Genomic DNA, 23,647 nt, shown 5'->3' with positions numbered 1-23,647 from the left:
AAAACTCACGTTTAGTCCAGGTTGGATAGGATCAAATCTCTCTAAAAGCCAACCGGGATAAATTTTTTGAGACAAAAGGAGGGGGTCTTTAGTCCCAGGTCATAACGGGACTAAAAAAATTTTGAAAAAAGAAACCCACGCCCGCGCGGCCACCGTCGGCCCGGCCTCCGCCCACGCCCGTCTCCCGCTCCACCTCCGCCTCCCCCGCACCCGGCCGCCCACCCGCCAGCGGCGTGCGCCGCCCGGCCGCCGCCGGCTCGGCCTCTGCCCGCGCCCGTTTCCCATTCCGCCTCCGCCTCCCCCACGCCCGGCCTTCGCCTCTACCTCCCTCGCGCGTCGCCCGCCCGCGCCAATCCTGCTTCGCCAGCGCCCGTCCCACTCCGCCTCTGCCTTCGCCTCCCCCACGCGCCGTCCGCCCATGCCCATCCTACTCCATCGGCGCCGCTCCGCTCTGCCGGTCCGCCCGCCCTCATCCCATTGCCGCTCCTCACTGCCAGTGAGGGGCGAGCAGAGGGGGAAGGGGAGGGGCAGCAGGGGGAGGGGGCGGCCACCCGCGCCGGAGGGAGAGGATAAGGAGGTGAAAGGAGAGGAGGAGGAAGAAGAAAGGGAGAGGAGCAGAAGAAAGACTTGTGCGTGTGGAGAAGAAAGTGTGAGCCGGGAGAAGGTAAGGAGAGGAGGCGTGGGGAAGGACGTTTTTGTCCCGGTTGGAGCCATCAATCGGGACAAAAGATCCTCTTTTATCCTGATTGGTAATTCCAAACCGGGACAGGGGGAAGGGGGTCGTCGGTGGGATTTTTTGGAGCCGTTACAACCGGGACTAGGGGAGCTTTAGTCCCGGTTGGTATTTACAACCGGACTAAGTTCCCTCCTTTCGGTGCCTTATTTTTAACCTGGGACTAAAGCCACTTTAGTTACGGGTCCAATATTAACTGGGACAAAAAGAGTTGGATGGAAAGTCAGTTCTCTACTAGTAGTAGCGGGGTGCTGGCGAGCTATCGTGGCGTGGGAGCAGGCAGCATGGAGGGCTGGAACAAGGTGACAGCGGCAAGGGCGTGCCCGACAGGGACCCCGCGCCGAGGCCACCGACGCCCCCGACGCGAAGCTGGTGCAGCAGCCGCTGGAGTGAGGGCCAGGGGCACGAGCACAGCAGCCTGCGCACGAGCGATATGCGTGCAGTTGCGTCCCCAGCGGTGCAAGGCCAGGTCACGGCTGAGGTGGAGCTAGGGGTGGCTGCGGCAGCCCGGCTCGGGGGGCACCAACCTTCGGTGCGGTCGCGGACTCCGATGGCCAGGTCGCGGTGCGGCGCAAGTCGAGGTGCTCCACCATGAGCACGCGCGTCACCGCGCGGGCTCGCGAGGCCATGGTGCTCTGCTAGCAGTCCCGAGACAATTTGCAGGCAAACTCAGGCGATGGCGGCTGGGGCACCCTCTATGCAGCCTTTCACGAGAGGCGGCAGTGCGCCAGGTCCTGGCGTGGCGCAGGGCTGGTGTCGCATGGCCACGGCGAGATCCCCACGTGGGATTGCTGGAGTCGTCAACACGCTCCCTCTGCCAAGACGCTGATGGGTCCCAGCAGGCCCCACGTTTGGGAGCAGTGGCAGGGATGGCCAGCTCCTCTCCCCACCAGCTGGCGGTAGGCTCCCGAGAAGCAGCCCCGCACTATGGCTATGAACCGCAGCACGACGGTCCCAATGGGCTAGGTTCCCACAAATTTTGGCGACTTTGTACTAAAAGTACATCCATGCATGGATCTTCCTTTCTTCTTAAAAAAAATCGGAGAGCTGTGAGGGTGAGTGTACTATATCTTAGAACTAATCTCTGTGTAAAAAATATATTCAAGTTTTTGATTTCTATCCATTTTCTATGCAGGATGCGTATTGACTCACATGAAATTTGTATTACATTAACAAAGGGGTAGTGCGATCATACAATTTTGTACGATGGATAGTTTTCGAAGGGAAACTTGATACTACCATGTACATGGTGGTAAAGGATCCTCTAATTTAACCTACCAAATTTAAGGATCGGGCTCAATAAGGGTCGGATCATAAATTTATATGATTTTGAAGCTAAGTTGGATTGTGAAGAAACCATGAGAGCTATGATCCATTACCACCTCTATGTATGTGCAAAGACTATTTTCCAAATTTTGAAATGAATGGCACAGTGGAGTGAGTGCATGGAACGCATTGAGTCAAAAAGCTACCGGAAAAGATGTACACGGTGGCATACACTATTGCTTTATGTTCTATCCTCCTGCCAAGATTCTTTGGCATTATTATATCACATTAGGCTTTATTCCTATCCGATTGAAATACAACCAACAAAATTACAAATAGAACTAGAATACCCATGCTAAGGATAAACTCACATTAATGTTCTCAAAAGGATCACATGGAATCCAACATAAATCAAGGGCTAGGATAGCTTCTACCAGAGTTGTCAATGTACCAATGATTTTTCGCTTTTTAAGGTTAGGACACGTACACAGCCACTATATATAATATGGTTCTATATTATTTATCTGGTGCAAACGAGATACCTCGTGCAACTTTGAAAACTCTGAATCAAGGCTACAAGATACTAATCCAATGGATAGGATTAGAGATGGGGTTATTTTGCATTTAACCACCTGCCTGCTAGCAATGCAAAATTGGTTTTTTGCGAATGCCCCCTGCCCCTTCCATCCAAACCCTCCCCCTGCGGACTCCATTCAGAGACGCCACCACCGCCCCTGAGAGGCAATTCTTCGCCACTCGTGGCCCTCCACCGGCCTGGTGAGGGTGTCACCACTTCGCCCCTTCACCGCCGCCCGTGGCCCTCCGCCACCTCTTCACCTCTCGCCTCTCGCCCCTTCACCCCTTCCCGGACGGCCCTCCGCTGGCTTGGTGAGGGCGCCGTCAGGTACTCCCTATTGATTGATGAATCCAGCTTGTCGGGTGAGAGCGACCCAGTTTATATTTCTCAAGAGAAGCCGTTCCTCTTGGCAGGAACCAAAGTTCAGGATGGATCAGCTAAGATGATGGTAACTGCTGTCGGTATGCGCGCTGAACGGGGAAGATTGATGAGACACCATTGCAGGTTAAACTAAACGGAGTTAGGAAGCTCAAGCTGGAAGAAGCATATATTCTGTAGCGCAGCTAGGAAGCTCAAGCTGGAAGAAGCATGTGTTCTGTAAATCGTGCTTTGCCTGGTGTTCTGTAAACTGTGTAGGTGCTAGCAAGTTGGGCAAGTTGTGATTGTATAGGGCACATCAAAGACTATAGAAATTGTATACATGGCAAATTGCATTCTAAATTGTGCTATCACTGGAATGAACAGAAATTTGCAGAACTCAAAATGTTGTATTGTTCTGTTATACTGAAACTCAAAATGTTGCAGAGCTCAAATGCTCAAGTGCATTGATTTCTAGTACTAGTACAACAATTGATTTCTAGTACTAGCACCATGGATGGCTAGCAGCTTGAAGATCGCATCGCACCTGAACACCTGATCAATTGCACATTTCACTGAAAGAGAATGGGAGAGGGATTCTTTAGATAAAAACCTGCTCCAGGAAACTCTGCTCTAGATAATAGAGTTGAACAGCTCAGCCAGCACACATAACTGCTCCAGGTCTCCCTCATGAAGTTTGTCAATGGCTTGCACAGGGAAATAAGCAACATGATAACCATTACTACTGTGTACTTCTGCTGTGTACTTCATACAGTAGGAAATTAGTGATTAATTTGCAATCTGAACGTACTCTGTGCAATCTGAATGTACTAGCTTCTGTGTATCACCTTGCTAGTGAGTTCCCTAGTTTTTCCACACTGCAAAGTGAACAAATTAATCAGTGATCATGCAGTCGAGCAAAGAAGCATGGACATATTGTACTAGTGAATGGTAAAGCAAATTAGCGCCACTCTAGGTGGTGGAGGTTGAAGCTCCCTAGTCTAGCGCCACTTTGCGCAAGAGGCGTGCTCATAAGCTAAAAGAGCCCCTGGATGATGCTTTCAGAAAGCGCAGCAGGCGTCTTAACCCAAATGTCTAGAGCTTCCGCAACAGAGAAAGCGAAGTCGCTACACAAGACTACCCAGCTCCACATCTATCGCCAATGTTGTCCAAGGAATTGCTTAAGGTTTCCTCTAGATGCAGCTTGGTGCTGTTTCTACCGTGATCATTGAGAAGCTTGATGACGACAATGTTTAGTCAGTCTTTTAGTTTGGTTAGCTATGGTGCTGTGCACCTACTGGTCAGTAGTTTGGCAGTCACTTTTGTTACAAGAGGCTTAAACTATTCCGCTTATGCTCCTTGGTTTAGTTCATCAGTTATGGTTGTGTTTGAAATAGCAGTGGATCATGATCTATCTAGCTGGTGGTCCCTTTATCTTTTTTGTGCTGTATGCCTGAATTACGTTCAGTGTATCTCTCGGCGGCTTGGTTTATCCCCATGAATAATAACAACCGATCTATTAGTGTACTGATTTAGAACAGTAGAGAAATTAACTCGCAACAGAAATGGGATGCTCTGAGAGATAAGATCTTAGAGATTGCCTCGTCTATCATCTGTTTACATGAAACCAAGCATGAATTCTTTGATGCTACCTATTAGAGAATTGTTTGCCCTCAACATTTGAATCATTTTGAGTTCTCACCTTCAGTTGGAGCCTCTGGTGGGCTCATTGTTACTTGGAACTCATCCCTTTTCTCTGGCACCCCTGTGATCATAAATTCATATACTATGACTATCAAATTTGTGTCTTGTTTATCAGTGTTTATTTCCAACTATCTAAAATATATGGCCCCTCTAACCCAGTGGACAAGGCTGCTTTCATTTTCTGGCTTTATCACCTTGATACTTCAAACTTTGAGAATTGGATCCTTATGGGAGATTTCAATCTGATCAAGGCACCTGAAAACAAAAATAAACTAGGGGGCTAATGTTAATGATATGTTTCTCTTTAATGATCTGATTTAGCACCTGGACCTGGTGGACATCCCTTTCTAGGGGAGAAGTTTCACCTGGAGCAACATGCAAGATGATCCACTTTTGGAGAAATTGGATTGAGTATTTACTTCCTCGTCATGGACTCTAACTTTCCCTTCTACCTCTATTCAGGCTTTGGGACGACCTGTCTCTGATCACTATCCATTTTTCATCTATGTTGGTACATCCATCCGAAAGTCCAACCAAAAGTAGGTTTGAGAACTATTGAACAGAATTTAGTGACTTCCTATCTGTTGTGGACCTACACTGGAATTCTTTACCATATCATGCAAATGGTGCCAAAACTCTAAATAGCAAATTCAAGCAAGTTCGCACAGGGCTCAGAAAATGGAGTAAAGAGTTGTCCAAGCTGACTAAACTTATTCACAATTGCAACTTTGTCTTAGCCCTGCTTATGGCCTAGAAGATCAAAGACATCTCAACACTTTGGAGAGATATTTCCACGGTGCTGTTAACATGCACATGACAAAGCTCCTGGAAGCCAAGAGGATCTACTAGAAATAAAGAAACATAGCAGGTGGGTAAAATATGGTGATGAAAACACTATACAGAAGAAAGTATATTGCTAGTTTAACCCTCCAGGATGGTACTTGTCTAACTGATCATGCACAAAAGGCTGGAGCTCTTTGGAATGCATTCAAAGAAAGACTGGGTATCTCTGAGTTCACAGGCATGCAGTATGATTTAGAAAATCTCCTACATTCTACTCCCACTACAGATCTAGAGGGGCTGGGCAACTCTTTCTCCATGGAAGAAATTAATGCTATACTATATGATATGCCATCAGACCATGCCCTAAGACGTGATGGTTTTAATGGTGTTTTTCCTAAGACTTTGCAATGATTTTGCATCTTATAATCTGGATACCTCTAGCATCAATGGATGTCTTATCACCCTAATACCCAAGAAAGATAATCATGAGATAGTTAATGACTACAGGCCCATCTCCTTGCTCAACTACTCCCTGAAATTCTTGACTAAACTCCTAGCAAACAGACTGCAGAAGGTCATCTTGTAAGTGGTTCATGCTAACCAATATGGTTTAATTAAGGGTAGGACTATACAAGACCATTTATCGTGGGCATTCCAATTCCTCCACATATGTTATAAATCCAAGAGAGAAATCATCATCCTGAAGCTTGATTTTGAGAAAGCTTTTGATAATGTGGAACATGAAACCATTATGCGGGTCCTCAAGCATACAGGTTTCCCTGATAAATGGATCTCCTGGATAGAGAACAACCTTAGCTCTGGTTCCTCTTTAGTTCTATAGAATGGTGTACCTGGAAAACCTTTCCACTGCAAGAGAGGAGTGAGACAAGTGATCCACTCTCTCCTCTGTTGTTTGTTATGGCTGCTGATTTGCTACAATCTCTCATCAATGAGGCCGCCCTGAATAATATTCTTTCCCTCCCTCTTGAGCCTGATTTTGGTGGAGACTTCCCTATTATCCAATATGCAGATGACACATTGTTAATCATGCCTGCTGAGGTCAGCTAGCTTTAGATTTTGAAGATTATTCTGGATACCTTTGCTTCTTCCACTAGTCTATGAGTTAATTGCAGTAAATCCTTCATTGTGCCAGTCAATGTTAACGATAACAGAATGATCCTTCTGGCACAAGCTCTTGGCTGTCAAATTGGGCAGATGCCATTTACATACCTAGGACTTCACCGTGGCACAACCAAGCCACCTGTTTTAGAATTCATGCAGATTCTGACTAGAACGGAATGACATCTCATGGGAATCTCGAAAATGCTCTCCTATGCAGGTAAACTTGTCCTAGTTAACTCAGTATACTCCATGCCAATGTTTTACTTGTGCTCATGAAGCTACCTGCATAGATTACTGAACAAATTGACTAATACAGAAAAGCACTATCTTTGGAATAGTGGTGACTTAACAAAAAAAAAGGTGGTTGCCTTGTGGCCCAGAAAACTGCCTGCAGGAGCAAGGAAGAGTGAGGTCTTGGAATCATCAACATTAGAACACACAATATTTCCCAACTCTTGAAATTCCTCCATAAGTTCTATAACAAAGTGGATCTCACTGGGGTCTATCTCACCTGGTAGTGCTTATACAAGAATGGTGACCCACCGCATTCAAGGACGAATGTTGGATCCTTTTGGTGGAGAGATATTATGTCTCCAACACAAAATTTTTTCATGATGGCAACCTGTAGTACTAATAAAGGAGACTCCATCATGTTCTGGCAGGACTTGTGGAATAGTAATGTCCTTCAATGGAAATATCCACAGCTATTCTCCTTTGCAAAGAAAAGAAATATATCTCTCTTGAAATACTCCAGCTCCAATGACAACTCCTTGTACCGGTTGCCTTTGTCTCAACAAGCACATGCTCAACTTCTTGAGTTACAGGATTATCTTTTCTCAGCCATGGGATGTTGGCATAGATGATATATGGTGTCATATATGGGGATCTACTGAATTCATGAGTAAGAAAGCATATACTTGCCTACTAGGGAGCAGGCCATCTTCACCATTATTCAAATGGATGTGGAAATCACAATCACAGGGCAAACACAAGTTCTTCTTTTGGTTGCTACTTAGAGATTGCCTCAACACAAGGAATCGTTTCAGAAGAAAGCATATGCATCTAGACAACTACAATTGTGTGCTTTGTGTGGAAAATCTTGAGGAATCGGTGGCCCACCTCTTCTTTAATTGCCCATTCAGTGAAGCATGTTGGATTTATCTTGATATCCAATGGGACTCGAGCTTGCATCCTCTCCAGATGATCATTCAAGCTAGGCAGCGTTTTGGCTCTTGCATCATCAGGGAAATTGTGATTGTGGCCTGTTGGACCTTATGGTGCCATAGAAACAGTATTGTCTTCAATGCACAATCCCTTTCCTTTGCACGCTGGAGGCTAAGCTTTGCGAGGAAATGAGAAGGGTTTCGCTTAGAGCCAAAACTTCCATGGGTGATAAGATTAATATTTGGCTGAGTAACCTCTTGTAATCTCCCTCTTCCCCTTGGGCTTTGGGCCTTGTAAACTGTACATATAAGGATAGGGGCCTCCCTGCTGTTTCGCTTAAAAATAAGCAAATTAGCTTGTACCACAATGTGCGGTGTCTAAAGCAAATTTATTTTTTCCTTTTTTGTTCACTCTATTTTATTACATTTTTAATTTTCATTACTAGTTGGGGATGTAAATAAATTTATTTATTTATTAGAATAAATTGTTCGTCATGTGGACATATTTTGTTCTCTTCTAAGAATAATATGGTTTGTTCTCACATCGAATAATTTGTTCATGACATGGAGTCATTTAATTCACTTTGTATATTAAGTTGTTCATGATTCTTATGCATTTGTTCTCCATGTAGAATAATTTATCCGTATGTGTCACCATCTTTCTCACATTATAGGCTAAACAGAATATATGAATTTATCTCTAATCCTCACATTCCCTCAATGCCATAGAAATTCTTATCTCTCCCTTCAATGCCATAGAAATTTTGTTCCATCCCTGCAATGCCATTTGCCCATTTTGTTGCCATTTTCATCAATGTGTTAATTGTTAACTAAGGTTGGAAAAGATGATTTTTCCCTTGGCTCCACCTGTCAGTACCCTGTGCTCATCTTGGTCAAACGTTCTAAGGCCTGTGCTGAAACTAAAAACATCCTATTTTTTAATTTGACTATGAAACATAGAATTAGGAACCCCCAATTTTTTTTACTTACTTTAGTTTTTTGGAAAAAAAATAGGGGGTACCATTTGTTTGCAATGTTAAATTATCTTTTCACTTTGTAGATAAATTATTCACCATGCAAATTCACTTTTTCACATTGTAAAAAATATTTTAAATTATTATAGGTTTTAAATGAATATTTATTTACTTTTGTTATTTTGTTTAGTGAAACTTGATATTGTTTGTGTTCATTTGAACATTGCAAAATCGAATACATGTAAGAGTTTTTTAAATTCTATAATAAACATACTCAGTATTCATACTCAAAAAGAAAGTTAAAGAAAAAACAGATACCGTGTCATGGGCCATTAACGGTCGCGGCCCGCTCGTATGCTCCTCCTGCTCTGCGGCCCACTGGCGCACTTCTGGTCCACGTGGCCTCTTTTCTTTCCGTAGCCCTCTTGCGCGCTTCAGCTCGCCATGGCCTTCCGTGCTCTGCGCGGCCCGCTCGCTTCAAGCCACGAGAAATGCGAGGCTTTAAAGCCATGGCGAAGATTTCAAGATTTGGATATCAGTTCGTACAATGACACGTACTGTGATACGTGGGTCACTAAGTCATTGACACGTGGGTCAAGGTGTCAAATTCTAAAAGGCTTGCGAATTGAAACCCAAATCTTGAAATTTTTCAGCCATGGCTGCCGCCGCTGGAGGCACACACAAGGTACGAGAGTACGGGACGTTACCGTGTGTGGGTGGTTGAGGGTATGTTTAGTTAGGCTATGAGCTATGAAAAAGATGATGTAGGTTGTAAGCTGTAAAAAATACTATTGTGAGCTGTTTGAAAGCTAAAAGCTGTTTGGTTGCAACAGCTATGAAACTATAGGTTTGGTAAGAAATGTCTGTAATATTCTGACCGTTGATATTCAAATTGATAGTAAAATACTATGTTAATCACTAATTCGCATGCGAATTAGTGATCGAAGACCTACATAGTACACTGCGTGGTCTTGTAGATGTGTCACGGCAAAGCACAATCATACCATGAAGCGCAGGGCACTCAGAGAATCGTGCAGCGTCCAGGTACAGAAATAATTGCATAGTCTAATATTACCAAAGTACTATTTTAAAAGATAACAATTGAACACACACACGAAAAAAAGAAGAACACATCAATTGTCGTTGGAGTCATCCGAGTCGGAGAGACTATCGATGCCCCCTCAGGGCCGGGGTGGCAGCCTGCCTGCTGGGCCCATCCACGGCGGGTGCCGGTGCGTCCGTGGATAGCGCGGGCGCGGAGGCGGCGGAGTCCACCTTCTTCTTCTTCGCCTCGGCGATGAACGGCTCCACCGCGACGGCAGCGAGGAGGAGCAAACCTAGGACGAGCGCTGTGCGACCTATTGGGCAACCGACCGTCTGCTTGCGCGGCTCTGGGCTAGCGAGCTCACCGTCGTCCCCCGCGCTTGGCTTTTGTTGTCCCCGTGGCGACGAGCAGCACGCGTCCGGGCTTATGAATGGTGAAATTCATCATCCACGTTGAATCTCAACTCAATCACTTGCAATCAAAGCTCCGTTGATATCTTACGAATCTATTTGAGTACTCGAATTCACAAATCTATGGAGGGATGAGCCAAATCAAGACCGCCCACGGGGGAGCTCGCGCGGCCGCTAGGGGAGCAGGTGCAGCTGCTCGCGGGGAGCTCGCACTGCCGCTGTGGGAGCAGGCGTGGCCGCCCGTGGGGACCTTGCGTGGTTGCCTACCAGGAAGCAGGCCCAGCTGCTCGCGAGGAGCTCGCGCCGTCGCCCCTGCTGGCATGTCGCTGCTACCAGGGTAGTGTTCCCCAAGGGCCAGGGTGGGGGGGGGGGGGGGTGTTTACTGTAGCGACTAGAACAAAAATGCTTGAGTGTGGTCATCCGAGGAGAAAAATAAATCGAACACCAAACCTTTGTTGTTGAACTCTTTTATAGTACACAATAGTACTACTTAGTAGTATATAGTATATATAAGATCTAAATGTTAATGATTATGGATAATTTAGTAATTATTACATGTGAAAAGTGATATTTCAAACGGAATGGCCTTTTAAACTTTATGCTAGTGTCAAAAATAAAATTTTAGTGATTCTCAGCCATACACCTATGGGTCCACCGGGAGGCTTGGACAGTCCTACAATACTGGGATGTAGACCAAGACGTGTCAAGCACGAAAACTATGGTGCAGGACGGTGTGGTCTACGTGGCGGACAAGGACTAGCCAAGGATTAGGAAACTACTCGTAGCAATTACAGTAGGACTCTCTGGTCAAATCTGACTAGTACTCTTGTACAACAACCGACCTGTAACCCTGCCCCTAGCAATATAAGGCGAGGCAGGGACCCCCTCCAAACATCTCAGTAATCAATACAATCAACCCACACACAGGACGTAGGGTATTGCATGACATAAGCGGCCCGAACCTGTTTAAATCATGTGTTTGAGTTCACCTTCGAGTTCCTGGTCTTCAACAAGCCCCACGCACAAAACACTACCTCGGATACCCCCTCGGCAGGTTGCCGAGTCTAAACACCAACAGTGATATCATTTGTGTTCTTTTACCATGATATCCTTATACTACCTATACTATTCATGTATACTACCCATACCACAAGTGAAAGTTTAAGTAGTAATATAATTAATATTGACCATAAGATGTTTGTATACTAGTCATTTTTGAACACTAGTATAGCCTAGTATTGTGTACCGTAAAAGAGCTCTTGTTGTTTGTCTCCGTGTCACTCCGTGCTACTTCTATCCATCTACCGCTCCTTTCTTATCCACTAGTCTTCCCTCCATACTCTTCTTACCTAGCCTCTGGTTCCCTTCCATCCCCAGCATCACCCACGACGACTTCGACCTCCGATTCTACCATATGCTCTAGCTTTTCACCCGCTGCCTCATGCTCCGCCTCGGCTACTGTAGCTGTGTGCTCGCCTTGACATCACTATGCTGGCACTGCGTGCTACTACTTGCTTCCAGGGCTGCATCGCGCGCCACCTCCTCATCCATGACCTGTTATACCAACATCCAATTTGACAATCCCCCTTCCTCCAGCTCAGGCTACATCTTTAGCCGCACGATGGGAGTTGGGGGTCAGGTGGCAACAAGGCTCAAGGCAAGGATGAGCGACGGCTCCCCCGATGGATTTGGATGGACAAGAGATTAGTGGCCGCAATGGCAGCTAGATTGCATCATTGCACAAGAGAGCACAGATCAACCATGTTGCATTAAATTTGGATGTTGCAACTGATGTAGATGTTTGCGAGCAGCGTCGGATCTAGCTCTTGGACATAGTGGGCTTTTCTTCCTCCCTTCTCTCTTTATCTTCTTCTTTCTCCTCCTTTTTTTCCTCTTCCTCTTCATCCATGTATTAACTGTCAAGAACATGAAGGCCAGGTGGCGCACAAGGAACGTTGCTCAGGGGACGGTCCATGTCGCCGCCAACTAGCAGCCCAGCCAGATCGAGGTCCCGATGCACGAGAAGGTGGTTGCCATGGCTTTGGGGGGCTCCATGGTATCCATGGGGTAAGGGGGCTCGAGCCCCCCTAGATCCACCCCTTTTTCGAGTGCTGCATATGAATGCATCTTGTGGTGTTCATGATCAATTTTATGGATGTTAACTATTTATTTAATTCTAATGTTTCATCTATTGATTTTTTATATCGCGATATTTATTTTTTTACTATTTCACTGATACGAATTAAAAGGTCGGCAAACTATATGATGATTTGTCTGAAAATGTTGCATGAAACAAGTTCAGATGATGCATACATTAACCTATTTTTCGTATCGCAAACATAAACATTTGATGCTGCAAACATGGATTGTTTATATTGCAGATATTTTATTTTGATGTTGCAATAAGCAAGTGGGGGCTCCGATTCTCATCGGGCTAGTTATTACTACGGTGCAGTGCAAACATGTGGAACCAAACCTGCTAATAATAACCAGCCAAAGTGCTACATATAGAAAGTGTGCACAAATAAAGTCAAGCGGCAAGGAAGAGGCTCCAGGTCTGGACATGGTGCTGCCTACTATAGCCATGTATAGGTTCCTTGCCCATGCATCTACCCATCCATCTGCCGCTGCAACAAGAACCGAGCGCGAACGGTAGTTGTTGTCGTTGTCCCCGACGTGAAGCAGCGAGTGGCCGAGTGCACTCGTAGTTGAAACTCGAAACTGTAGTGCAGCATCAATGCCACCAAATATGAGAGACTTGGTACAAATAAGAAAGAAATATAATTCTGATTGCCACCAAAAGAGCTAGAACGCTGATCTTGCCCTTCGATTTCCTCCCACATCCTTCTGCCTGCCCTGAATTGCATTTTCCTTGGCCTCTCCCACAGACACATGCATCAACCACAATCAACGCAGCGACGTCAGAAAAAGGGGAAGCACGTACGTAGTCCCGGCGGACGCAACCAGCGCGAGATGATTAGAAAAGGCACACACATTTCAGATCCAAACTTTTGAGCAGCGAGTCCTGCTATCACGTACGAATCTATTTAAACAAACAACTAACTTGTTAACCCACAAACTAATGATCTTATCCTTGGGCGACAAATCATGGACTGTACATAGCATAGGTCATTTGCACAAACTATAGTACTAGTAACTTCACCACTGGACACAAGTTTTAATTACTATAATAATGCATATACTGAACAGGAGACACTGCTGGCGACTCCAGAGGAATTAAGTTGGCACGACGAACTCAAACGGGTCGACACGAGAGAAGTCGAAGCCTCTATCGTAGGGCCAAGGTGCCCCTTCTTTCTCCTTGGCACCCTCCAGTACCAGCAGCGCGCAGCCTCCGGCGCCCTTTTTCCCAGCGAACAGGTTCTTCTTCACCTTCGAATTGGCCTCGTCCACAGAACCGAAACACCCATCGGCGCACACGATCACGAGCTTCTCCAGCACGCGCGCGCTCTCGACCAAGAACTTGAGGAAGGCCAGCTCGCTGTTCTCCCCCCGGAAATCATGGAACACCAGCTGCTTGACGCGCGACTCCACGCACTGGATGCCGCCGGCCTCCTGCCAGAACTTGAAGTTGAGCTTGCCCGTGGGTTCGTTCACTTTCTCGGACTGCAAAACCGATCAAACCACCATTTTTTGCAAATTAAATTAAAGTTATTAGCATCATTGCAAATTAAAGTTCACATATAGTGCTAAATAGATGAAGTGGTGATGATCAGAGTCTCAGTGTGTCACATGAATATACAGCCTCTCGACGTTGGGGAAGCATCTGAGGAAGCTGGGCAGCATCTTGGCATCATTCCGGACCCGGAAGTGAAATTTCAAGGCCAGGATCTTGACAGCCGGGACCATGGCCCTTGCATCAACCAATGTCCCAGCCTACAAATAAAGCAAATCCAATAATTAATCCGGTAAAACAAAGTAAAAGGACAGGCAAAAAATTAGCACGGATCAATTGTAGTACATGCAAGAGCTAGCCAAGCAAGCACACCTTGATGTCGGTGCTGCCGACCTGTAACACGTGGCTAACTGGATCGAAGTACCCAAACAGATGCAGCGACGGCGCGTTGCCGATCTTGATGGTGCACGAGCCCCCAGCCTTGAGGGGCGAGTTCATGACGATGAGCCGCGCGAGGCGCGGGGCGTCGACGACGGCGATGCTCTTCACCTTGGAGTAGTGGATCTGCACGCACCGGAGGCTGCGGCCGGCGAGGCGGAGGCCCAGCGGCGGGAACATGTGACCCTCGAAGCAGAGGTTCTCCAGCTCGGGGCTCCTGGCGAGGATGAAGTCCATGTCGGCGTGGCCTTCCATGGCGACGCTGCAGAGGCCGAGCTCGCGGAGGCGGGGGAACGCGGCGCCGCGCGGGAGGCCGGCCGTCGCGGGGAACCTCAGGAAGCAGAGGTAGAGCCGCGTCAGCGCCGCCATGCTGAAGAGCGTGGCGGGGAGGTGCTTGTCGATCTGCAGCGGCGGGCGGTTGATGAGGAGGAGCTCCTCGACGCCCTTGACAGCGAGGAGCTGGAGCCACCGCGCGACGCGGGCGCGGTCTCCGTCCATGTTGCCGCAGGCGAGGTAGGCGCAGCGGAGCGGGCCGCCGTGCGCGGCGAGGATGACGGAGACGGCGGCAGCGGCGGCGTCGGAGTCGGCGCGCTTGACGCGGCTCGGGATGTCGTCCGTGGGCGCCGGGAGGAGGTGGGCGTCGTAGAGGACGAGAGGGGCGGAGAGCCAGACTGGGCGCCAGCGGTGGGACAGCGCGGCGGTGCGCACGGCGTCCTTGACGGGGAGGCGCGAGATGATGTCGCGGAGGAGCGCGTCGGGGAGGCAGCTGAGGCGGTCGGGGCCACCGCCGTCGGGTGCGTCGGGGAGGGCGCAGAGGCGGCCGCCGACAGAGACAGACGGGGATGGAAGGGCGCGGTGGATGGTGGAGAGCGCGCTGCTGATGAGCGCGTCGAGATGAGGGTCCCTGGCACGATCGGTGGGACCCGAGATGCTCGCCGGGGACGCCGCTGAGGAAGTCGACGCCGCCGCCGTCGGAGTCGAAGAGGATGCAGCGGTGGATGGTGGGCAGCGCCCGGCTGATGAGCGCCTCGAGGTGCGGGTCCCTGCCGCTTGGCCGGCCATGGTCGCCGCCGCCGGTGCCGGAAGGGTAGGGGCCAAGCCGACGAGGGTTTTGGTTTGGGCTTCGATGTGCGAGGAAGCGACGCGAGGGAGTGGGTGACAGGCAGAATGAGCTCCTGTTTTGTTTGGCAGTGGTGGCGGGTTGGTAGAGCCACGTGTCGAAAGCAAGTTCTCAGCGGGCCCACTGGGTGGTGTTTGCTAGTCGGTGCTTATCAGTGGCTAATCACAATTCACCGCAAACTGTGCTGATTCATTTCGCTCTCAAAATATTTTGTATAGGAGGTTAAATTCGTGTCCAGCCTAGCCATGATCGTGGAAAAATTACAAAATTTCGCTCTCAAAATTGCATGTATAGGAGGGTAAATTGACCAGGTTTTCCAAAATTTTAAAAATAAATTTCAAGTATGCTTCTCTCATGCGTTATCGACTTATCGAGCGAATAGTGCCAGCCTCACAATGCAAAGACTCAGTGCAAACGACCGAAATAGGAGAGTAACAAGATAAGGAAAACGTTTTTCTGTAGGACTCAGTTAAGCATCCTTTTTGACATGGGTGTTATTCAGCGGTGGGGTAGTAGGAGGTAGAGTGAGAGAAATGAAATATAAGATTGTCAACTTGTAGCAACTTAGGGTTAGGGCAGGCCTAACGCTCTAATATGGCTTGTAGCCTACTCTACCGTCCAGACATAAGATTTTAGCTGAACAATAGTGGGAGCTTCAAATGTGAGAGTGACCTGCAGAGGGTGCAGTAGCTTAACTAACAAAAAGCAGTAGGTTACCTGGGAGAGCCGTGTTGAGAGACAAAAAGTATGGGACGAAAGCGACCAATCGAGGGATGAGAGGAGGATAGTGAGAACATATACAAGAGAAAGTGACATGGAATATTTCTGAAAGTGACGTTTGTTAAGTTGGATGTCCACACTATTCTCAAAACTCCATTGCCTATTTAGAACACAACTTTCGAAAAGACTACATGTGTGTGTTGGGCCTGTCCTCAAGTTTTTTATGAGACAATTAGTATTGTATATCTGCATTGGGTCTAGGACAGCCATATTAAGTGACAAAAAAGTGTGTGATGAGTGTGACCTGTGGAGGATGAGAGAATGGGAATTGGATTTGGGTGTAGAGTAGTCTCAATATCTCACTACCTATCTGGAAAGCAACTTTTTTACATTGGGCATGGGAGAGCCGTGTTGAGAGAGAAAATGCGTGGGTGAAAGCGACTTGTGGAGGGGTGAATGAAGGAAAGTAGGGATATGAAAGAAAAAGGATGTGCTACATGCATTGGGTGCATAGGTGCATAGTAATCTCACAATCGCATAGCTTATCTTGCATATAGTTATTTTTTATTAGACTATTGTATATATGCATTGGGCCTGGCATAGCTATTTTGGGAAAGGAAATGGTATGAAAACAATCCATGATGAAGGGGTAAGAGAAGGGAAGTGGGGGTATAGAAGAAAAAGAGGTGCAACTTGCATTCGGTGCATTGTGAATCTCACTGCACGGTCTATCTGGAACACAATTTTTTTACTAGACAAGTTATACCAGTGCTAGGCCTTTGAGATGTGTTGAGAAAGGAAAAGAGTGTGGTAATGCTACGACTTGCGCGTCCGACGTCCAATAAAATATCGAATGCAGCCCACAACCACCAACAACCATTAATTAATAGAAAACTCTCATCCATATCTAGCTGACAGCTCTCAACCACTCATTTTTTTCTCTCATCCGGCCATGGCGACCTCCATCGATGCTTCTTCTTCCTACATCCCATGTTGCTTGCCCTACTGAGCCGACATCCAACTACTGCAGCAGCTTCTTCACGAAGACGACCCGTAACTCCATGCACCACCGCCTCCCTAGGTGGAGGAAATAGACGAGAACCAGGTGAGGGTGACACACATGTGACCAGGCTGCTCGATTTGCTGCATGACAGTGGCCCCTTCCTTCAATGTCTGTTTTCTCCCTTGCTAATCCAAGACATGGCTGTCCTTCTTCATCCCCTCTTTGCATCATGCCTATGTGGAAATGGGTTAATCGATTTGTTGCAGGGATACTGTCTTGATGTTGCAGTAGCTTTTAGCGAACTGTTGCAATAGATTTCCCTCAATGTTTCGAAAGTGCATCTAGTTTTGTTTCCCTATACATGTCAGTTGGATAGGTAGAGATGGAGATGCCATTCTAAGGTTGGAGTAGAATGTTAAGAATGTTGTGGCAGCTTCTTTTTGATGTTGCAATATATTTTCCTTGATGTTGCAGTGATGAGCTAGTTCCATAAATTGTTCTCGAAGCTGCAAAAGTTGATTTTTCTGATGTTGCATAGATTGTTTTTCAGTGTTGCAGATGCAATTTTTGATGTTCCATAAACTATTCTTTCATCTTCATCTTCCCTCCGACCAGCTGTCTCTTCCTTTCTCTTTGCTTGTGCGGGCGGCAGGACTCAGGGTGTAGGGGCAGAGCACTCGATGGCTCTCCAACAAGACCGGTAGTGGCGCATGACAGGGGGGCTCATGATGCAGGCGCGATGCGGGACTCATCATCTGACGGCTAGCGCCCGGAGCACCCGGATCGGACATCCGGGCGCTAGCAGTGCCGAAAAGAGTGAGAGGAAAGCGACATGTGGTGGGGTAATAGAAGGAAAGCACGAACACACCAAAGAAAAAGAGATATTTCTTGCATGTTGTATAATATGATAGACTTAAAATTTCACTATGTGTTTGAAATGGAACTTTCTATGAGACTATTAATTGTTGTTTGGTTCTTGTTTAATAAAATATGCACTTGCTGATTTCTTTTGTATTTTCCAGCTTTCTAATACTTTGTATTCCTGCTTCCCTAGCAGTGCTTCGGGTAACACTCAACTGCTAAATAGATTATAATATTATGATAATTTTGAGTTTAAGGCACAGATTTTCAAGCCTAAAGTTTGAACCAAGAGAAGCAAACACTCAACTTCCTACTTTTCTACATGATTAGGTCATTTACATTTTTTGTAAAAAAGGCACCAATATAAGCTCTACAAAGTTGCCATTACTCAGTGAATAAAAACCCAATTATACATATCACACCAAGTGATGGGTCCTTTCTACCGTACCATCCCACACCAAACATTATTGGTTTAAGAGGATGTACTCCCTCTGCGTCCCAAATTATAGATTGTTTTGCTTTTTCTAAGTTCATAAGCTTTGTTATACACCTAGATATACGTTATGTCTAGGTACATAGCAAAAGCTATGAATTTTGAAAAGTAAAAACGATCTATAATTTAGGATGGATGCAATATTATTGAGTGATCGATATTAACCTACATACTCATGGAGCAGGCCTAACTCCTAACGAGAACTACCCTTAAGCTGGGTACTATTTCACAACAAAGCTACTCTAAGCATCCCTCCTCAAAAGGCATGAGTTCCATAAATACATAATTAAACATCATGCGCAAAATGCATGAAAGCAGAAGTAAGAGGTTCTGGGAGTGGGATTCACAAGCAACTATAAGGTACGCCGAGCACCAAGTTCTATATCTCAAGATTTCGGTAATAAGTGAGCCGACAAGCTACAAATTAATGAATAAGAAGAAAAACTAACTAAAAGCAGCGCCATTAATTAACTTATGCATACAGGCATATGTTCTAACTTTTTACACAGGATCACATCTATGGTAATATATAACACCAATATATCACAAAGACATACAAGCATCACCGTGGTAAAATATAGCACAAGTATATCACAAAGACATACGAGCAAGTAACTACTATGCTCTTTGTTTGCAATGTTGCTGTGCTGCTAATGTCTCATATGAGGACTGCCTCTGCCTGCCAGTACATGATAACATACTTCGTGTTTTTTATCATTTCCGATTCTATCCAAACATAAAACTTGGTATTTCTAATCTCTTTCACCTCTACATGGCATTTCTCACATAATAGTTTATTTAGAAAATATGGTAAATTCCTGACTGACCGAGAATCGTTTCCGATAATGTGATTTCGTTTCTGATTGTTTTCATCCCAATTTAAATCACAAATCAATACAGAGTTAATTCCATAAAACTACAACTATTTATGACAGTAAACTACAATGGCAATTGGAAATTTAACAGAAATAGAACTAGTATGACCCCCCTACAAAAGAGAATTACATACAACACTCAAAAACACCAGCATCACTTGCCATCACGTTCCACCACGCCACGCTGTTAGATGGACCCTCTCAATTTGGTGAGTAAACCCAACCAAGTTTGCTACTTTTGTGTTTAGGCCTCTTGTTACAGAAAGTGATTAGAAATACCAAGTTTTATGTTTGGATATAATATACCAAGTTTTTTATGTAACAGTAGTCAGGATTCTTGTTAAAAAAAAAAAGACCAGAAAGACAATCAAGCAAATATATGCTGCTAGAAGGAACAGATATTTCATGGAAAATGGTTATGCAAATTGGTAATGAAGTAAGCAGGCCATGTACTGTCTGAGATTTCTCAACTTGTCATAATATCAGATAGATCAAACGATATGAATCATATTTTATCTCTCATGATAGTGTAGGGTGTAAAGGTACCGCATGTCCTAGTGATTGTGAACTGCTGAAAACCTTGATGCAGACTCAAAATCTTCCATGGCCATCATCTGTATTCGTCACGCAACCACGGCAGGCTGACACATCTAATGCACCCCCATCTCTGCTCTGGTGACAACGGCTAGATTGGCAGAATGGGCAGATGGGTATGTACCTGCAGCTACTAACTCATGACTAAAATGAACAATAGAGGAGAAAAAAAAAGTTGGAGGCAACAACCATAGACATTCCTTTTCGCTTGCAGTGTCTTGTACAAATTCTGAAACTCTGTCTGATTATATCTGATGCACGAGCTACGGATATGCATGCATGCACAGAACATAACCTGGGGACTATCCAGGTCAAATAGTGAAACCAAACAGATAAATTTGCAGCTTTCTCACGAAACTACGAATTTTTCACAAATATTGAAACCTGCTTGTTCTTTTCTTGACAGTGAAAACTCACCACAATAGCCTTTACCCATGGCCCATGGGGATTGTACCAGCTTTTGTAGACCTTTAGCAGAGAAGAATGGGTAAAACATGAACCGTTAGTAGCTTTCAAGGCACCTCTCACCTACTGCTAAGAAAACCAACAGCACTGACTTATTATAGCAATGCATTGAACAGGGTCTAAAAAGTTTCAAGGAATGCAGGAGGGAAGGGTTGCAGCGAACGACTTGTTGAGCTTAGAACCAATCAAAATCTGCTCACCATTCTGGGGTGAAGGGGCAGTCAAAGTATGCCATTGCCTCTATGTTGGTTTAACAGCACATTGCGCTCCAAGCCAGGCAACATGGTGGCGCACTACAGGCACGGAGCGATCAGCGCTGACGCGCTACAGGCACCCCCAAGAAATTGAGATAGCATTATGACACATATATATAGGTACCTTAATTTGGCTTCAGTCGCACACAAAAAAGGTTTCAGGATATAGGTATATTAATTTGGCTTCAGTCTCACACAAAAATGGTTTCAGGATTCTTGTTTCAGAAGAAATTAAACCAGAAAGACCATAGTTAATCATTATGACTTTTATGAGAATCGAACAAATATTTGCTACCAGAAGGAACAAACATTTCATGGAAACTTATGCAGTAAGCAGACCATGAACTAGATCAGATGTCTCAATTTCTCACAAGGACGAAGCCATGCATATAGCAGAATCTGAGATATATATCATCATGGTAAGCCGGCCGCCATGCTACAAAGATCACATGAAACACAAACACGCTAATTTATATAACTGAAATCCAGAAAACAACGTCTGTCTAAAGTAGCATTAGTCATTTGCACAAGCATTAGTGCAACTTCAACACATGAAGCTAATGATGCAAGACTGCTAGTAGAACCAAGAACCCAGCCCAGCCTTCAAAAGTGGGGAAACAAGCAAAAGGCTGACGATCCAGAAACAGTGCCTTGCAGTGTAGATAACGATTCCGGAGAAATTAAACTAGTGCAAGGAACCCAAAAGGGTCATCACGAGAAAAATCAGATGCTCTTTGCAAGTTCCAGGGGAAACCTCCTTCAGGAAACGCGCTCTCATAAACCAGTGGTAAACAGCATTTACTGGCCTTCTTTCCAGCGAACAGAGTCTGCAGTTTGGAATTCACCTCAGCCTTCGAATTGAAACACCCTTTAGCACACACAATCACCAGGTTCTTCAGCATCTGCGCACTCTCAATGAAGAACTTAAGGAAGGCAAGCTCATTCTTCTCCCCTCGGAAATCATGCAATATCAACTGGTTGATATGTGATCTAACACACTCGATGGCACCTGCCTCCTGCCAGAACTTGAGGTTGAGCTTGCCAGTGGGTTCATCAGTTTTCTTAGACTGCATATTGATTAAAACATTACAAAATTCAGCAAGAGCTGAATCATGCAGCAAATTAATGCTAAACTGTGCAGGAGCTGAGTCTCACATAAATATGCAGCCTCTCGACATTGGGGAAGCATCTGAAGAAGCTGGGCAACATCTTGGCATCATTGCGGACTCCAAAACGAACTTGCAAGGCCAGGATCTTGGTAGCTGGGACCATAGCACTTGCATTCATCAATGTGCCAGCCTGCAAAGCAATCCAATCCAGCCAAAAACACAGTTCAAGAAAGTTCACATATTAACATGTTGAAGCGTATGGAAAAGATAACCAAGATCAGAAACGGGAGATGCAAAGCACTCACCTTGATGGTGGTATTGCCGATATGTAGAGCATGCTTTTCAGGCTCAAAGTACCCAAATAAGCGCAGCACTGGGGCATGAGCAAGCTTGATCCTGGTGCCCTTGCCTTTCTTTCTCCAATCTCCGCTCAGGATGAGCCGCTCGAGGCACGGCGCATCCACCACGGCGATGGTCTCCACATGAGACCAGTGGATCTGCACGCACCGGAGGCTGTGGCTGACGAGCCGGAGATGCAGCGGGGGACACATGTGGCCTTGCAAGAAGAGGATCTCGAGCACGGGGCTCCTGGCGAGGATGAAGTCCATGTCGCGGCTCTCGATGACGACGCTGCAGAGGCCGAGCTCCCGGAGGTGAGGGAAAGCGGCGCCGCGCGGGAGGTCTGCCGTGTCGGGGAACCTCCAGAAGCCGAGGTAGAGGCGGGTGAGCGTGGCTATGCTGAAGAACGTGGCGGGCATGTGCGTGGTGATGGTGAACGGAGACAGGCAGCGGTTGATGAGGAAGAGCTCCTGGACGCCCTTGACGGCGAGGAGCTGGAGCCAGCGTGCGACCCGGCCGTGGTCCTCGTCCATGTGGCAGCACGCGAGGCGGATGCAGCGGAAGGGGCCCGGGTGCGTGGCGAGGATGTGGGAAACGGCGGCGGCGACGGCGCTCGATTGGGCGACCTCGACGTGCCTCGGGATCTCGTCGCGGCCCGCCGGGAGGAGGTGGGTGTCGTCGAGGACGAGCGGGGTGGAGAGCCAGATGGGGCGCCAGCGGCGGGAGAGCGCGGCGGTGCGGGCGGCGTCCTTGATGGGGAGGCGCGAGACGATGTCGCGGAGGAGCGCGTCGGGGAGGAGGCTGACGCGGTCGACGCCGCCGCCGTCGGAGTCGAGGAGGATGCAGAGGTGGGCGTCGGCGGAGACGGGCGGGCCAGGGATGGTGCAGAGGATGTGGGCGAGGATGCCTTCTGTACCCTCTTCCAGCTGCTGCTCCATGCCATGGCGGCGAGCGATGGACGGCGTCTCGCGGTCCGCGAGGAATGGCGGCGCCCGGTTGGCCATAGCGCAGGAGCGAGAAGTGTGTGGCTGCCGAGTGCTGTGTTGCTGCCCGTGAGATGCCACAGGGAAAGGGACACGGACGGGGCTCACAAGGCACTGCGATTTTGTTGTTTGGGTGCTTGCTTCCCCGTGAGGAAAACACCGTCATAAAATCAAAATAGTTTCCTAAACCGCTCCAACGAGTCTTTTCGGAATGCCAGCGCAGCCGCCCTGCCTCGTCCGCCGTGCGCTCTCGTCGCCGCCCCCAGCCTGTACGCCATCACCGCCGCCCCCTCGGCGGCGCCCCCGTCGACTGCCGCCACCCCGCTTCATCCGACGCCGCCGCACGCCCTCGTCGCCGCCCCCGTCGACCGACGCCGCCGCTACCACCGTCGACCGCCGCACGCCCCCGGCCCTCACCGCGATGCCACCGCCGTCCCCCACTCCACCGCACCGGCTCCTCCCCCGGCCTGACGCCACCGCCAGCCCCCCCGCCGGCTCCTCCCCGGCTTCATCGTCTTGAGCCAAGAGGTTACAAGAAGAGGATCATGAAATGACAGAGGATGGAATATAACATAATTACTAGGGGAATAGTACCACAGACTCTCGAATGGCCGTAGCGAGC

General features: G+C 47.2%; 2 protein-coding genes across 2 annotated transcripts; both read right to left on the bottom strand.

The window, feature by feature from the left end:
• Positions 1-13,371: 13,371 nt before the first annotated feature.
• Positions 13,372-15,271, bottom strand: LOC101767671 (probable FBD-associated F-box protein At1g32375). Its single transcript, XM_004977774.1, has 3 exons — positions 14,144-15,271; positions 13,888-14,031; positions 13,372-13,761 (listed from the first exon to the last, which is right to left on the bottom strand). Exons 1-3 carry the CDS (start codon positions 15,269-15,271, stop codon positions 13,372-13,374), a joined length of 1,662 nt encoding a protein of 553 aa, XP_004977831.1.
• A 5,713-nt stretch (positions 15,272-20,984) lies between these two features.
• On the bottom strand, positions 20,985-23,119 carry LOC101783835 (F-box/LRR-repeat protein 13). The gene is made up of 3 exons (XM_004975137.3): positions 22,009-23,119; positions 21,750-21,893; positions 20,985-21,661 (listed from the first exon to the last, which is right to left on the bottom strand). The coding sequence occupies exons 1-3, from the start codon at positions 23,044-23,046 to the stop codon at positions 21,275-21,277; spliced, it is 1,569 nt and encodes a 522-aa protein (XP_004975194.1). The 5' UTR covers positions 23,047-23,119; the 3' UTR covers positions 20,985-21,274.
• Between the last annotated feature and the right edge of the window lie 528 nt (positions 23,120-23,647).

Source organism: Setaria italica, chromosome VII (assembly GCF_000263155.2).
Source record: "Setaria italica strain Yugu1 chromosome VII, Setaria_italica_v2.0, whole genome shotgun sequence".
NCBI lineage: Eukaryota > Viridiplantae > Streptophyta > Magnoliopsida > Poales > Poaceae > Setaria > Setaria italica.
The sequence above is the reverse complement of the archived record's forward strand: the minus strand, read 5'-3'. Positions and strand labels throughout refer to the sequence as shown.